General features: G+C 37.1%; 2 protein-coding genes and 1 pseudogene across 2 annotated transcripts; all 3 read right to left on the bottom strand.

Moving 5' to 3' along the window:
- Positions 1-317: 317 nt before the first annotated feature.
- Positions 318-728, bottom strand: LOC134328409 (histone H3-like; annotated as a pseudogene).
- Positions 729-1,415: 687 nt separating this feature from the next.
- LOC134328408 (histone H2A-like) lies at positions 1,416-6,231 on the bottom strand. The gene is made up of 4 exons (XM_063009506.1): positions 6,210-6,231; positions 5,507-5,785; positions 3,396-3,408; positions 1,416-1,788 (listed from the first exon to the last, which is right to left on the bottom strand). The coding sequence occupies exons 1-4, from the start codon at positions 6,229-6,231 to the stop codon at positions 1,416-1,418; spliced, it is 687 nt and encodes a 228-aa protein (XP_062865576.1).
- Positions 6,232-13,627: 7,396 nt separating this feature from the next.
- On the bottom strand, positions 13,628-14,259 carry LOC134328886 (histone H1-like). Its single transcript, XM_063010120.1, has one exon. The coding sequence runs from the start codon at positions 14,225-14,227 to the stop codon at positions 13,628-13,630; it is 600 nt and encodes a 199-aa protein (XP_062866190.1). The 5' UTR covers positions 14,228-14,259.
- Between the last annotated feature and the right edge of the window lie 3,811 nt (positions 14,260-18,070).

Here is an 18,070-nt window from a genome sequence, read left to right as displayed (position 1 = left end):
TAAACATACACCATAAACATTATTAATCATGTGTTATAAGACACCACCTGTCAATCTTTAATCAGCTGTACTTATGTAACCTTGTTTATAATTGTTGTAAGAACATGTTAAGTACATCTCTACACACTCAAAAACACATTAACCAGGTTTTCCTAATATTTATAACTGATGAATTATAACTAAATTATAACTCGGAACACGCACACAATGGAATAATAAATACATAAAAAAAAGTTATGAAAAATGCCCATTTCAGTGGAAGTATGTAAGTGGCTCTTAAAAGAGCCTTTGGGGATAACTGGATGGAGTGGTTTCGTTTAAGCACGCTCTCCGCGAATACGGCGAGCCAGCTGGATGTCCTTAGGCATGATGGTCACTCTCTTGGCATGGATGGCGCACAGGTTGGTGTCCTCGAACAGACCGACCAGGTAAGCCTCACTGGCCTCCTACAGAGCCATGACGGCAGAACTCTGGAAGCGCAGATCGGTCTTAAAGTCCTGAGCGATCTCTCTAACCAGGCGCTGGAAGGGCAGCTTGCGGATGAGCAGCTCAGTGGACTTCTGATAACGGCGGATTTCACGCAGAGCCACGGTACCTGGCCTGTAACGGTGAGGTTTCTTCACACCGCCAGTAGCCGGGGCGCTCTTGCGGGCAGCCTTAGTGGCGAGCTGCTTCCTCGGCGCTTTACCACCGGTGGATTTACGAGCGGTCTGCTTGGTTCTTGCCATCGCGTCTGGAACTCCGCACTTCACCAACTGTAGAACAGAATATGTTAGCCCGCCCAACACGCTCTATTTAAGCACCAGAGCCGCTCCGCGCTCATTGGGCGTCTTGATTACGCTCTTTTCTCATTGGACGAACGTGCTTACGTCAAATGTCTCTTACTGGTCGGCGTTCTGCCACTGCCTCGTTGCAGAAAACATAATATTTCCTCCATGCTGTTGGCGGGATTTATAATACTTTACATTATTTCTTTATGCTTTTAAAACACAGCCTACAATCGCACTTAAAGTATATACCTTTTGCAAAATATATATTATTGATTATTTCGTTCATTTTGCTTATTATTATTGTTATTTTTAACATTATTATTTTTGTTCCATGTGTTTTACACAAACACGTTTGTTGCACCACTTTTAATCGTCTATACTGTTGGTTTTGCTACTGCAAATGATCTATAACTTCACTTGTGTATACATACAGTATATAGTGATATATGTAAAGATAGATAGAGAAAAAATATATCGTAAATATTGATTTGTTAATTTTACCATGTGATAAATCATGTGTTTTACACCGTGTGAATCTATGAAACGATATTACATTTATTTACACATTATCTGGGGAAATTGCACTTTTTCTGTGGAAATGGGTGGCTCTTAAAAGAGCCTTTTGGTTAGAACACGAGAACGACTTTACTTGGCCTTGGCTGCTTTCTCGGTCTTCTTGGGCAACAGAACAGCCTGGATGTTAGGCAGCACACCGCCCTGAGCGATGGTTACACCTCCAAGCAGTTTGTTCAGCTCCTCGTCGTTACGCACGGCCAACTGCAGATGACGAGGGATGATACGAGACTTCTTGTTATCTCTGGCGGCGTTACCAGCCAACTCGAGGATCTCAGCGGTCAGATACTCCAGCACGGCAGCCAAGTAGACAGGAGCACCAGCTCCCACACGGTGGGCGTAATTTCCCTTACGTAGCAGTCTGTGAACACGGCCCACGGGGAACTGAAGGCCGGCACGGGATGAACGAGTCTTGGCCTTAGCTCTAGTCTTACCACCGGTCTTCCTTTTTTAAATAGCTTTATTTAACAAGATTCAATCACATTACAAATATATACAGATCAATACATCATCAAAATAATTACATCAGTTCAAAATGTTTATTACAAATCCAGAATGGAATAATACAGAAAAAATATATATATTCAGAGCTTGTTCTTTTTCTTTTCCCTTTTTATACTCTATTTTTTTTAAAGTGAAAGAAAAAATAATAATAATAATAAATTACAATCTTAATATTGACCAAGGAAGTGGAGATTTTTTTGTGCGCAAGTCTTCATTTTTTAGTCTTCTAAGATGGCATACAATTTGTTTAAAAACAATGTCTGGGGGTATATTGCATTGCTCGAAAATCATTTTACACCTAGTTTTCCAGATTTTTGTATTAACAATACAGACAACTAACCAATAAAGGTCATTTATTCTTTGAGAAGTATTTTCGAAGATTCCAAACATAATAGTTTTTTTATTTATTTCGAAATCTAAGTTTAAAGTTTTAATTTTGTTCCAAATATCAACTGATCTACTACAATTTATTAGTAGATGCTCGATGGTTTCATCTTGTAAACAGCCCTGTATCGGGCATAATTTTGTTGTTACAAAGCAACTCCATTTAACGATAACTCTTACAGGAAGTCTTCCAACCGTTATTAACCATATTGTATCACGTATGTTTTCAGAGATGTTTTTAGAGGAGACATTTTTTCTTACTTTTGTCGATTCCTCTTCGGTTAGTTGACTGTATTGTATCTTTTCACCATAATAATGATTATTAATTATATTATAAATATCTTTATTGGTTTGATTTAGCCAGTCTATATTTAAATGATCATGTTTAAACATAAAATCTCCGTAAAGGAGTTGGTAGTATGGTATATTTAATCTCTTTTTACCTTTTTGTTTTGACCAATATTCTTTTTTTCCAACCCAAATTGCGCCTCTATTCATGGCTTGTGTTACATTTTTACAAAATGCTATTTTTAATTTATTACCCATATCAACAGCTCCCAAGCCCCCATGTTTTTTTGGTTTGTATAATAGTGCTCTTTTTGTTACCTCTCTATTAGTTCCCCATATATATTTTACACATTGCTTGTTTAATCTTGTAATATATTTGTCATCGGGTGGTATAACTGTGGCTAGAAATAATAATTTAGACAAGATAAAAGTTTTTATAATTTGAATTCGTGTCATATAATTGGTAGCTTTATATTTTTCTAGTTCCTCTTTTATTAATTGTTCCTTTTTCTCCCAATTTAGTTCTCTAGTTTTACTATTAGTTATATATATACCTAAAATTTTTATTTTATCTTTCAGATTTAGATTGATATGGGGTTGAATATCATCATCTCCTATCCAAACTCCTTCGGTTTTGTTTTCATTTAGTCTGGCTCCCGAAACTAACTCGTATGTTTTAAAATGTTCTTTTAAAATATCAAGCTCTTGTTGATCTTTTATTATTACGGTGATATCATCTGCATATGCTGAAATTTTAACTAAGTTATTGGGATCTAGTTGAATACCTTTGATTTTTTTATTATTTTTAATTAATTTTAAAAGTGGACTAATTGCCAAAATGTATAGGGCAGAACTCAGGGGACAACCTTGTTTTACTCCTCTATGACAGCTAAAATTATGTGTTAAAACACCGTTAACATTTATTTGTACTTCCGACTTTGCATAAAGCAGCTTTATCATTTGGATGAAATTTTCTGGAAAGCCATAGTTTTCTAATACATGCCATAGATATTCTCTTGAGACGTAGTCAAAAGCTTTTTTCTGATCTAATGCTACTATGAAATAATTTTTATTTTTTTCATTTGTTAGTATATCTCTTATAGTGCTTAGGTTATCCCACATGAATCGCCCTTTTATAGCGCACGTTTGTTCTTGTTCTACAATTTTATTTAAAAATTCGTTCATTCTATTAATTAAAATTTTTGCTAATATTTTATAATCTACATTAGTTACACTGATTTGTCTCCAATTATCTAAATTGTATTGATCACCCTTTTTGAATATTAAATTTATTATGGTATGATAAAAGGAATCATGCATTTTTCTTGATTGCAAACCTTCATTATATACTTTCTCCAAAAGATCTATCAAGTCATTACAAAATATTTGATAGAATTCAGCAGGGAGGCCATCTGACCCTGGTGTTTTCTCTTTATTTAGTTGTCTTATGGCTGATTCTATTTCTTCCTTTGTAAATGGTTTTTCTAAGTGTTCTAAATTTTCTATATTATTTTTAGGAAAAAGTTTCAAGAATTTTATAATTTGAGCTTCATCAATATGTTCTTTTTTATATGCAGTTTCACATTTTTCCTGTATTAAATTACGTATTTCATTATTGGTTTTTATAATTTTGCCATCTTTATTTCGAATACCCGATATATATTTCTTTTCTTTTCTTTCTTTGAAGTGTTTTATTACAGTATTTACATTTCCCATGTAGCTGGAGTCAAAACCAGCTTGTATTTGGGTACTTAGAAAAATATCATTATTTTTTTTGCGATTTCCAATTTTACCTCTTTTAATTTATTTTCTTCTTCATAATTTCGATTTGATATAGTTTGCAAACTTACGTAGTCAAGGGTTAACTGCTTATAATATTCGTTTCTGCGAAAGTTAAATTCTTTACATTTACACTTAAAAAAGGTTCTTATTTGACTTTTTAAAACACTCCATAATTCTATATTTGACTTAGTTAAAACATTTAATTGCTTAATTCTATTAATTTCTTCCTTCACTTCTATTATTAAATTTGGGTTTTTTAGGCATGATGTATTTAATTTCCAATATCCTTTATTCTCATATTTCCCTATATTTATTTTAACGTTCACTGCTAAATGGTCAGAGTCTATTAAATATTCTGTTGTATAGTTAATAATTTGTATATTTTTTGAAGTATATATTCTATCAATTCGTGTGTTAACTATCTTATCAAAACGTGTAAAACCCATTCGATTTGGATATAATTGCTTAAAGACATCATTTAGTTCAGATGATTCACAGATCTTTTTTAATAGATTTCCCTCCCTACTTATTGGAGTATCCTTAAACGGGATTCTATCTTTTAAATCAGTAATTGTATTGAAGTCCCCACATAAGATTACGGGAAACCCAATATTTAATAATTCTGACATTTTGTGAAAAATTCTTATTTTCCCAGCGCGATCTGACGGCGTGTATATGTTAATTACTCTGATTTTTTCATTTTGAAAAAAAACAATCTACTAAAAGAATTCTACCTGGAATTATTTGTCTAACTTTAATAATTTCAACAGGTTGTTTAAAAAATATTCCCACTCCATCAGCTTTATTCTCTCCAATGGACAAGAAACATTTACTTGGTGACCATAATTTTTGTACTTTATTCATGTCGTTTAAGCTAACTAGTCTTAATTCCTGTGCACATTTTATGTCACAACGTTTAAGCTTTAACTGATTAACTTTTTGTATTTGATTTTTTTCCGATTGAATCCCTCTTACATTAATTGAAATTATGTTAAGTGACATTCTAACAACCAAAATCCATATATTTATTATAGGGTAAATGACCTTTTTTTATTTATTATTTTATTTATTAATCATGTATTTTCTTTTGTCCTTTTACCTAAATTACTGTCAGGGGGAGAATTTCTTTTACGTCTTTTATTTTTTATTAATTTAGGTGAAAGAGTAGAGCTTTGTACAACATTTTCTGTTGAGTTATATATTACCTTGAACATTATCATTAGATAGAGGCTTTAAAGTCGAAGGTTTAATCGAAGTCTTCTTGGTTGGAGCAGGAGGGCTCGTGGGTTCATCACTTGCTGTGGTGGTGGAGGAAGAAGAGTCTGTTTCATCAGAGCTGGCCGATGAGCTAGAAGTGTCGGAATCCGATGTTTTGTTTCCCTCGGGTTCGATGTTCTTTTCTTGTTGCTTCTTATCTTCATTGTTGGTTTCAATTGTAGTTGTTAAAGGCTCTTGTGTGCAGACTTCCTGTAGCGGATTTGTTTCTAGAGAAGACGGAGGGTTGATCACTTGCACAGATTGATTTTGTTGGCTTTGAGAACCTTTAATTTTGTTACTGTAGGAGTAAGGGCAGTTGAAAAAAGTGTGACCTTCTTTGTTGCATAGATTACAGATTTCCGTGCTTTTGCAGTCTTTTCCTTTATGACCATGCTGTCCACATTTCCAGCACTTAAGTACACTGAAAAAATGGAAACTGGAGGGTTGTTCAAGTTACAAATATGCATTTTGTATATATTACATAATTTATTTATATTTCTCTTCAGAACATGTTTAAATCTTGTAAATATATTTCAATTTTAAGGTATGTAAATTCTGCTAGTTTCAATCATGTTAAGAACAATTAAAGTAGTTATGTTATTATTAGCCGGGAAATTTCGCTTTCGGGGGTCAGTCTCGAGGACAGAAAACCGTCACTGTGGAAGCACGCCATATTTTCCTTCGCTTTTGAAAGATTTACTGTGGATGTGGACCGCAAACTACACGGAAAAGGTAATTAAAACTTATTAAGTTTCAGTCAGTGTTAGAGGTAGTTTGTTTACATGCAATATTTGAACAAGTTTAGTTTTTTATATGCCGATAATTTCGAGCGAAACAAAGTTTATTTTAATGCTTAAACGTTAACTATGCTAATGCTAGAAGACTTAAACTATCTTTTTTATCAGTATTAACGTAATGCTGCACGGAATGTGTTTTAGATTTTGAAAATGTATGTGACAGAACTTGGTAGTTGTTTAAAATGTTACTACTGTAAAACAAGCTAACACTTGTCAAAATAGACTTTAAATATATATAAATTAGATAACTACGTAAGTTAAATAATATTATAATTCTTTAGACTTTGTTAGTCAGTATTCTCATTATAAAAGCCTTTATGGAGTCCCACTGTAATTTCCTATGGTTTATTTTACTTTACAAATAAAATTTTTTTTTAACTGTTTAGACGTTTTTTCATCTAGTGCCATTGTTTGGCCTCTTGAGTGCTGTTCCAAAGGTTGTGCAGTTGTGGTGAGTAAAATTTTATTTCATTTTGAGCAAAATCTTAGGTGGTTGAACTGAGATTTTAATGTAAATGTAATGTAATGATTTAGCACTTAAAAGTGTATGTCTGAAATTTATATAAACAGACCACAGATGTGTTTTTCTGAAGTTTTACCAAATGGTTGGAATACAAAAATTTTATATGAAAAATGTAACATTTTCATTTCGGTAAAAGCCAGAGGCTCTGTAATTGTAAATACTACTCGGATGCTTTTAGTTATTTTATTTCATTCTTAACCAAATTGTAGGTTGAATTGAAATATGGATTAGCTGTTAGATTTACATGTACAGAAAGTACTTGATTTCTATAAAGTAGTTAGTTAAAAAAAATAAAGTTAAAAACTATTTTAAATGAAATAATACAATTATTAACATTAATTAATTAACATTAACATTAACATTAGCAATGTGTTTGTGTAATCTCATTTTGTGACTGTTCTTCAGGCAGCAGATGAAGCCCTCATCCAGGGATCCATTGAGGAGACTACACTGGGAATATATGTTTTGAAACAAAGAGATGCCAGTGATAAACCAGACGACATTGGGATTGTCCTTGAGGGTCAAGTGGTCTTGCAGGAGTTGGATAACGTTGCATTAGCTTCTGCAATGTTGTTTGGCCTAATGTATTCTCTAAACCTAAACTACCTTCCTGAACTCAAGTACACCTTCGAAGTGCTTCAGAAGGTTGTCATGGAGCTGGAAGGCAACACACTCTCTAAGAAAGTCCAAGTCCTTAAAAACAGACATTATCAGTGAACTGACATGTTTTGGAATGAATCACTGAATAGAGGGTATCTTGGCCTTAGCCTCTTTTATGACCCCTCTCATTGATTTTTGTGAACATATGTGAACCTTGCATTCAAATGCTTTGTTAAATATGCATATATTATTTATAACTGGCACATTACCCCCTTTCCTGTTGGATTTAGGGGTGATTTGTTCATGCATTAATTACTGTTGAATACTGTAATGGTGGGAAGCAAGTCATTATAATCGTTTGAGCGCTTGCACAGTTATGGGGCCTTTGTTATTAACAGATTTACAACACTACATCGTAAGTTAGGTGAACAACAATTATTATAAGGAAAGTCTTACTGTTTTGTTTGAGGTTTGACCAATACCTGCTGCTTCATTATAAATCCCATTTATCAAAGATATTAGCTGTCCCGAGTTGAAAACTACAGTGTTGTAAAAAAAAAAAAAAAAGGATTTGCTCCTTCCCAATTTCTTATATTGTTGTTAATTTGTCACATTTTAATGTCTAAGATTTTTAAACTAATTTTAATATAAGATAGTCAACATGAGTAAACACATTACCCTTTCACATGTTCAATGAACTAAATTATCATTTAAAAGCTGCGGTCAGGCCTAGTACCACCAAACACATTTGTCTATTGGATTATCGGTTATCGGTGTTATCTGTATTGAATAAATCTTCATGAAACTAAATGATAATTTAAAAGCTGCGTTTGTGTTTGCTTGTGTTGTTTATTTTGTGTTAATGTTATTTGGAAGCTGTAAAACATTGGAATGTGACATTGGCAACAGTAGAAGATTTGGGAAGGTGCAAATAGATATTTGCGTCATTGTGGATCATTCTTAATTGATTCCATTTTTTTCATCTTGAAGAGGAACTCTTTATGTTCTCTAATGTTTTTGCGTAATTAATGGTTAGCATGTCAACAAATTCATTCAGTGTAGTTTGGTGTGAAATGCTCTGTTTTAGAGAAATTTGCAGTTTTTATATGTAATATTCATGCTAAATAGTGAATAGTTATATTTGTGTTGCAGACATTGTGAACCCATGTTCCAATCACCACTGAAAAGAAATTTGATTTAAATACTGCATACTACTAGTGAATGATATTGCATTGGGTTCCAGTAGTAATGGATGTTTACTATGCATTTTCTTGATAAAACACATTATATAACTGATCAACCATAACATTAAAACCACCTCCTTGTTTCTACACTCACTGTCCATTTTATCAGCTTCACTTTCCATATAGAAGCACTTTGTAGTTCTACAATTACTGACTGTAGTCCATTTGTTTCTCTACATTTTTTTAACTTTTTTTAACCTGCTTTTACCATGTTCTTGGTGTGGTCAGGACTCTCCCAGGACCACTACAGAGCAGGTATTATTTAGGTGGTGGATGATTCTCAGCACTGCAGTGACACTGACATGGTGGTGGTGTGTTAGTGTGTGTTGTGCTGGTATGAGTGGATCAGACACAGCAGAGCGGATACAGAGTGGTACAGAGTGGGTACAGAGTAGATACAGAGTGGTACAGAGTGGATACAGAGTGGGTACAGAGTGGATACAGAGTGGTAAAGAGTAGATACAGAGTTGGTACAGAGTGGATACAGAGTATATACAGAGTGGTACAGAGTAGATACAGAGTGGATACAGAGTGGGTACAGAGTGGGTACAGAGTGATACAGAGTGGGTACAGAGTGGATACAGAGCGGGTACGGAGTCGATACGGAGTGGGTACGGAGTGGGTACGGAGTGAGTACAGAGCGGGTACAGAGTGGAACAGAGTGGTACATAGGGATACAGAGTGGATACAGAGTGGTACAAAGTGGATACAGAGTGGGTACAGAGTAGATACAGAGTGGTACAAAGTGGATACAGAGTAGGTAAAGAGTGGGCACAGAGTGGGCACAGAGTAGATACAGAGTAGATACAGAGTGGTACAGAGTGGGTACAGAGTAGGTAAAGAGTGGGCACAGAGTGGGCACAGAGTAGATACAGAGTGATACAGAGTGGTACAGAGTGGGTACGGAGTGAATACAGAGCGGGTACGGAGTCGATACGGAGTGGGTACGGAGTGAGTACAGAGCAGATACAGAGCGGGTACAGAGTGGATACAGAGTGGGTACAGAGTGGGTACAGAGTGGATACAGAGTGGGTACAGAGTGGATACAGAGTGGTAAAGAGTAGATACAGAGTTGGTACAGAGTGGATACAGAGTGGATACAGAGTGGATACAGAGTGGGTACAGAGTGGATACAGAGTGGGTACAGAGTGATACAGAGTGAGTACAGAGTGAGTACAGAGTGGGTACAGAGTGGATACAGAGTGGGTACAGAGTGATACAGAGTGAGTACAGAGTGAGTACAGAGTGGTACAGAGTAGATACAGAGTGGGTACAGAGTGGGTACAGAGTAGATACAGAGTGGGTACAGAGTGGGTACAGAGTAGATACAGAGTAGATACAGAGTAGATACAGAGTGGTACAGAGTGGGTACAGAGTGGGTACAGAGTAGATACAGAGTGGGTACAGAGTAGATACAGAGTAGATACAGAGTGGATACAGAGTGGTACAGAGTGAGTACAGAGTGGTACAGAGTAGATACAGAGTGGGTACACAGTGGGTACAGAGTGGGTACAGAGTGGTACAGAGTGGATACAGAGTGGGTACAGAACGGGTACAGAGTGGGTACAGAACGGGTACAGAGTGATACAGAGTGGTACAGAGGGAATACAGAGTGGTACAGAGGGAATACAGAGTGGGTACAGAGTGGTACAGAGGGATACAGAGTGGTACAGAGGGATACAGAGTGGTACAGAGGGATACAGAGTGGTACATAGGGATACAGAGGGATACAGAGTGGGTACAGAGTGGATACAGAGTGGTACAGAGCGGGTACGGAGTCGATACGGAGTGGGTACGGAGTGAGTACAGAGCGGGTACAGAGTGGGTACAGAGTGGGTACAGAGTGATACATAGTGGGTACAGAGTGAGTACAGAGTGGTACAGGTTGGTACAGAGTGGATACAGAGTGGATACAGAGTGGGTACAGAGTGGTATAGAGTTGGTACAGAGTGGATACAGAGTGGATACAGAGTGGGTACAGAGTGGGTACAGAGTGGTAAAGAGTATATACAGAGTGGGTACAGAGTATATACAGAGTGGTACAGAGAGGGTACAGAGTGGGTACAGAGTGGATACAGAGTGGGTACAGAGTAGATACAGAGTGGTACAGAGTAGATACAGAGTGGATACAGAGTGGATACAAAGTGGGTACAGAGTGGATACAGAGTGGTACAGAGTGGGTACAGAGTGGGTACAGAGTGGGTACAGAGTGGTAAAGAGTGGATACAGAGTATATACAGAGTGGTACAGATATGTCACAGTCTTTAACATGATGTAATGTTGAGGAGCAGATGTAGCAACTCTTGCTTTGCCCCGGGTAAGTTATGCTGCCATTATAAGGCCCCATTGAGATGGTATTTGGAATAGTCATTGTGTTGCCATCAGGAGTTTTTTTTATCCTAATTTTGAATTTGCGAACTCCATACCATATTCCAAATTGATCAACGGGCTTGTAAACTTGTAAGATTTCTCCAAACCTCTTTATATATTGTTCCACGTCGCCATCAGCAACACGTCCAGTCCAGAATTTAACAACTATGAATTTAATATCATTAGGGACAGAAGAAATCAGTTCCCAGTTCTTCCAGAAACCCGTGCCAGTGGCGCTGTTAAATATCTGCGTGAAACGTTGTAGAGTCTGTAATTGATGGAAACATATTTCGAAGTCTCTGCGGTTTGGAGATGCAATGAAAGAATAAACATCTGCAGCATTAATCCAGTCGCTAAGTAGTAGCTGAGCTCCCACCTCCGTGCGGTTAGGAGCATCGCTTTCACCAACGTATCTCAGTCGAACCCAGTGCCTCCCCACCTCAGGTGGGGAGGACACACGCGGGAGCATGTGTTATCGTCCTTTGTTCTTTTAATGTCCGTTTGTTGGTCGCTGTTTCACAGGAAAGCTTTCGTCGTCAGATGTTTAACATGTGAAAGAGTTGTTAGCTTAACCACCGGTCTTCCTTTTTTAAATAGTTTTATTTAACAAAATTCAATCACATTACAAATATATACAGATCAATACATCATCAAAATAATTACATCAGTTCAAAATGTTTATTACAAATCCAGAAAAGAATAATACAGAAAGAGCTTGTTCTTTTTCTTTTCCCTTTTTATACTCTATTTTTTCTTTTTTTTTTTAAGTGAAAAAAAAAATAATAATAATAAATTACAATCTTAATATTGACCAAGGAAGTGGAGTTTTTTTTGTGCGCAAGTCTTCATTTTTTAGTCTTCTAAGATGGCATACAATTTGTTTAAAAACAATATCTGGGGGTATGTTGCATTGCTCGAAAATCATTTTACACCTAGTTTTCCAGATTTTTGTATTAACAATACAGACAACTAACCAATAAAGGTCATTTATTCTTTGAGAAGTATTTTCGAAGATTCCAAACATAATTGTTTTTTTATTTATTTCGAAATCTAAGTTTAAAGTTTTAATTTTGTTCCAAATATCAATTGATCTACTACAATTTATTAGTAGATGCTCGATGGTTTCATCTTGTAAACAGCCCTGTATCGGGCATAATTTTGTTGTTACAAAGCAACTCCATTTAACGATAACTCTTACTGGAAGTCTTCCAACCGTTATTAACCATATTGTATCACGTATGTTTTCAGAGATGTTTTTAGAGGAGACGTTTTTTCTTACTTTTGTCGATTCCTCTTCGGTTAGTTGACTGTATTGTATCTTTTCACCATAATAATGATTATTAATTATATTATAAATATCTTTATTAGTTTGATTTAGCCAGTCTATATTTAAATGATCATGTTTAAACATAAAATCTCCGTAAAGGAGTTGGTAGTATGGTATATTTAATCTCTTTTTACCTTTTTGTTTTGACCAATATTCTTTTTTTCCAACCCAAATTGTGCCTCTATTCAAGGCTTGTGTTACATTTTTACAAAATGCTATTTTTAATTTATTACCCATATCAACAGCTCCCAAGCCCCCATGTTTTTTTGGTTTGTATAATAGTGCTCTTTTTGTTACCTCTCTATTAGTTCCCCATATATATTTTACACATTGCTTGTTTAATCTTGTAATATATTTGTCATCGGGTGGTATAACTGTGGCTAGAAATAATAATTTAGACAAGATAAAAGTTTTTATAATTTGAATTCGTGTCATATAATTGGTAGCTTTATATTTTTCTAGTTCCTCTTTTATTAATTGTTCCTTTTTATCCCAATTTAGTTCTCTAGTTTTACTATTAGTTATATATATACCTAAAATTTTTATTTTATCTTTCAGATTTAGATTGATATGGGGTTGAATATCATCATCTCCTATCCAAACTCCTTCGGTTTTGTTTTCATTTAGTCTGGCTCCCGAAACTAACTCGTATGTTTTAAAATGTTCTTTTAAAATATCAAGCTCTTGTTGATCTTTTATTATTACGGTGATATCATCTGCATATGCTGAAATTTTAACTAAGTTATTGGGATCTAGTTGAATACCTTTGATTTTTTTATTATTTTTAATAAATAATTAAAAATTATTCCTCCGTTCTCCCGCCCGTGTAATGTATGATACAAAAAAGCTTCTCTTAAGCAACAATTACTTTATATTATGTCACAATAACATTTACACTAACAATTACATTATGTAAGGAGCTCATATACGTGAGTGCACATACATACACACATTTATACGGACAGTTTTATGGGGATGTGTGACAAAATCATTATTATACATAAAACAGGACCAGTCATACTTAGTGTTTTTAACTCCTTGCTTATCACTCTCCACAAAATATGTATGTATGGCTGCATGTATGGACAGTTCGCATGCATGCTTATATGTATTTATGTGTTTAGGAAACGCGACTCTTTATGGGAGGAAATAGGTGGCTCTTAAAAGAGCCGTCTTAAGAAAATGAAGATAATAAAACAGGAACAAGTTTACTTCTTCTTGGGAGCAGCTTTTTTGGCCTTGGCCGCTTTGGGCTTAGCGGTCTTGGGTTTGGCTGCCTTGGCTTTTTTAGGACTCTTGGCTGCCTTCTTGGGGGTCGCCGGCTTCTTAGCCTTCTTGGGGCTCTTGGTGACTTTCTTAGCGGCAGCAGCGGGTTTCTTGACCTTCTTGGGGGACTTCTTAGCTGCGGGCTTCTTGGCTGTTACCTTCTTGGGTTTCTTTGCGGCCTTTTTCACTTTAGGAGCGGCGGCTTTTTTGGCCGCGGGTTTCTTCTCCTCGGTCTGCTTCTTGTTGAGCTTGAAAGAGCCTGAGGCGCCGGTGCCCTTGGTCTGCACCAGGGTGCCCTTGGTCACCAGGCTTTTGACGGCGAGTTTGACGCGGGAGTTGTTCTTCTCCACGTCGTATCCACCAGCAGACAGAGCTTTCTTCAGGGCGGCCAGGGACACGCCGCTCCTCTCCTTGGAAGCGGAAACAGCTTTGACGATCAGCTCGCCGACGCTGGGACCCGCTTTCTTGGGTTCGGCCGCGGTCTTCTTTTTAGGAGCCTTGGCGGGGGCCGAGCTGGCCGGTGCTGGAGCTTCTTCTACCATCGTTGTTGGAGCTAAAACGGCGCTAAGAAAGAGCGAGTGAAGCGCTGTGCTCTGTTGTACAGAGACTCCTCCCTCTTACGAGAGGGGGCGGGGCTTTATAGCACACATGAGAACTGTGTAGACTCAACTCGGCCAGCGCAGCGTCTCTGTGCTTCAGTGACACATGCGCACTTGTGTTTTCTCATGGCAAATAATGATTAAAATACAAGTCCTGATATAAAATGCGAGGTAATAAAGTGCATGTCGGCCGAACATAAGCTCTCTAGTTCATGTAAAAGCCCGCAAAGGGAACCTAACGATGCTCTGTTTCCTTGTGTTCTGCTAAAACAGCACACCGCTCCTGATGCGTAAAGCGACGCAGCGCACATTTCACATCTTATTACACGTAAAAATATGCCGAGGAAACCCGATCTTCTTGTAGACACAGACTGAAAAGGATAAACAAAGCCTTGGTGTTTTCCACATGTATTTATAAGCGGATGTGAGCTTCCTTTTCTACTAGAAAAATAGGCTGTTTAGTGCGAAGTAAAACACAGCTACCAAGCAGGACTAGGTCGAGTCCAGGGTGCTTAACTGTCATGTAGCTGAAAGAACAAATGGAAGAAAAAAGTAAATATAACAATTTAGAATAATAATGATAATAATAAGAAGAATATTTTAATACACTAACATTCATTTCAGTTATTCCTACATATTTGTGCTGTAAGATCTACAGAACATCCCCGTGTCAGCTTTAAGTTCACATATACTGACACATTTCTAAAACAACACATGGCTCCAACATTCACATTCTACTGATCTTTCTAACACTCACAAAACAGATTCAAGTCTATTTTAGTTATTTATCTGATACATCTCTTTTATAAAGATGCACTTTTTAATGTTTAACTCAGAAATAGCTTTAACACAGCTAACACCGACACATAAAATGTCTTATTTCACTTATTTGGCTTTTATTGATACACAGCTGAGATCACTTTCACTTTAACCAAGATGTGTCTGACTTTGAAATATGTTTATGAAACGTTATGCTTTAGCAGAATATGACTTATAACGTCCCATTTCTCACAATATAGTGAAATATACAAACACATTTTTAACACAGATGTCACTTATAAAGACTTTATAAGTCAGTATTGTTCAGCACAGAAGAATCTGAAAACTTATTTACTAAATTTTTATGTATTTATTTGTTTAATGTATTCATTGTTTATTTAGTTAATCACCCATTCATGACCCTAACACCCAATTTAACAAAACATTAATGGCTCTAGCAGTCCAGGTGAGACATATCCACCTATTTTACTTACATTTTTTACTTTCTCTCTCTCTCTCTCTCTCTCTCTCTCTCTCTCTCTCTCTCTCTCTCTCTCTCTCTCTCTCTCTCGTGCGCATGCGTGGCGTTGAGCAGGAGAGCGTTGGGAACGCGTGAGCGTGATTTTTTGGCATTTTGCCTAAATTTATTTATAATTTCAATCCGTGAAAACATCTACGGAATTACATTCAGTGCGATTTAAGTGTGGGACAGCGGGGTTTCTACCCACCACCGGCTAAATCGCGGGGAGCATGGCGGACCCGAACAAACTTTATGAAAGTTTGACACGCCGGCATGGAGTAAAGGTGGAGTGCCAGGTGAGCGTGGAGGAGTGCTGCCTGGCGTCTGGAAAGGTGATCGGTCACAGCAATATTGTTTCAGCTGCGAGAATGAACAATGCAATAGTTATTTTTCTGAGTACAATCGAGAAAGCTAATGAACTAATTCAAAAAGGAATTGTGATACAGGACCAACTCAAAATGGTACAACCACTGAGCACTCCAGCTAAAAAAATCATTCTGTCTAACGTCCCCCCATTTATCGAAGATGAACTAATCAAAAAAGAATTATCCCGGTATGGTAAACTGGTCTCCGCCATAAAAAAGATCCCTCTCGGATGTAAATCTCCCCTGATCAAACATCTGGTGTCCTTTCGAAGGATGGTGTACATGGTACTCAAAGACGGAGTTGATGAACTAAACTTGATTTTTAAATTTAATGTAGACGGATTCTATTATACGGTCTTTGCGTCATCTGACGCTGAAATAAAGTGTTTTGGATGCGGACAGCCTGGCCACTTCATCCGCGCCTGCCCCCAAAAAAGAAATGCGGACAATGCGAGAGGGGGTGCTGAGGAACCGGGACCAGGTGCAGACGGGCCGGCCACAACTGACCCCTCTGCAGCTGCGAGGAGCCCGACTCACGCACCGGCGGCAGAAGATTCAAACCCGACAACTAAAGCGACAACAGTGGAGCGCGATCAGACTGAAAGTGGACCGACTACAACGGAACCAGCGGACACGATTCTGGACCAGAACATGCAAGCTGCGATGGTGGAGGAATCGGAGACGACTTCGTCAGCCGTGGACGCACCTGTTACGGGGGAGGAGGACACAGTGACAGAGCGCTACGGGAAGGACAATGCTGAAACAGAGGTAAAAAGCGATAAAACTGTTTTTAGACCTGGAGGAACACCAGAGTTGGACGAGGAAGCAGATATGGACATGGATCCGATTTTTAAAGCCCCCATAAGAAGGAAAAAAGAACATGCTCAGGTAAAGGGAAATAAGTTCGAAAGGGCGACTTGGTCACTGACGGTAATGTTTCTGACAGTGAGGGCGGGTTCTCTGACTCAGGTTGGTCTGTTGGTTCTCAGGAAGAGAGTTCACCCCCTGAGTACTCAGCCAGTGATATAAAAATATTTTTACAGCGTACAAAAGGAAAAAAAGGTGTACAAGTTACTGATCATTTTCCAGACAGCAAACAGTTTATTAAAGATGTTAAACATTTCAGGAGAGAAGGGTCTTTTACTAAGTTAGAGATGTTTCGGTTAAAAAAACTAATCACTAAACTAGGACAAGAAAGTGATAATGATGGCAATGTTATGGCATAATCCTTCTTAAACCAAAATTCAATGAATGGTTTTAGGATTGCTACAATAAATGTAAATGGGGCGAGAAACTGTGAAAAAAGACTCAGCATATTAGAATTAGTCAAACAAAAAAGGATTGATGTAACTTTTCTTCAGGAAACGCACAGTGATGCAAGCAATAACATAGACTGGATTAAAGAGTGGGAGGGGCTAGCTATCTTAAGCCATAACACCTCTCTCAGTGGTGGAGTCGCACTCTTATTTTCACAGAGTTTTATTCCTTATTTCTATGTGGTTGAGGAAATAATACATGGGAAACTTTTAAAAGTAAGAGCATGTTTTGAAAATGAAACATTTAATTTTATCTGTGTTTATGCACCAACGGTGGGGATAGATAGGATGGTCTTTTTAAACACGCTTAATGATGTTGTTAAAAAATGCAGAATGAATGAATACTTAGTTTTGGGAGGTGATTTCAACTGTACTGCTGATGACTTGGACAGAAATCATATAGAACCGCATATGGCCTCTCGGAAAAAATTGCAGGAGATAATGGAGACCAATGACCTGTATGATGTATGGCGAAGCCTCCACAAAACGCAAAGACAGTACACATGGACACATTTAAAAGATAATTTGTTTTCACTGGCAAGACTGGATCGTTTTTATGTTTTTAAACACCAGCTAAATGTTTTTGCACAATGCTTCATTTTTCCTGTAGGTTTTTCAGATCACAGCATGGTTCAATGCATGATTAGAAAATCTAACTTGAAGCCTAAAAGTGCTTACTGGCACTTGAATACTGCACTTTTAGATGATGCCAATTTTAAACAGTCTTTTATATTTTTTTGGGAGATTTTTAGATTACAGAAGCCTAGTTTTAATTCTTTGCAGGAGTGGTGGGAAATAGCCAAAATACAAACAAGGATATTTTGTC

The sequence above is a fragment of the Trichomycterus rosablanca genome, chromosome 15 (assembly GCF_030014385.1).
Source record: "Trichomycterus rosablanca isolate fTriRos1 chromosome 15, fTriRos1.hap1, whole genome shotgun sequence".
Taxonomy (NCBI): Eukaryota; Metazoa; Chordata; class Actinopteri; order Siluriformes; family Trichomycteridae; genus Trichomycterus; species Trichomycterus rosablanca.
This window is presented reverse-complemented; position numbering and strand designations above follow the sequence as displayed.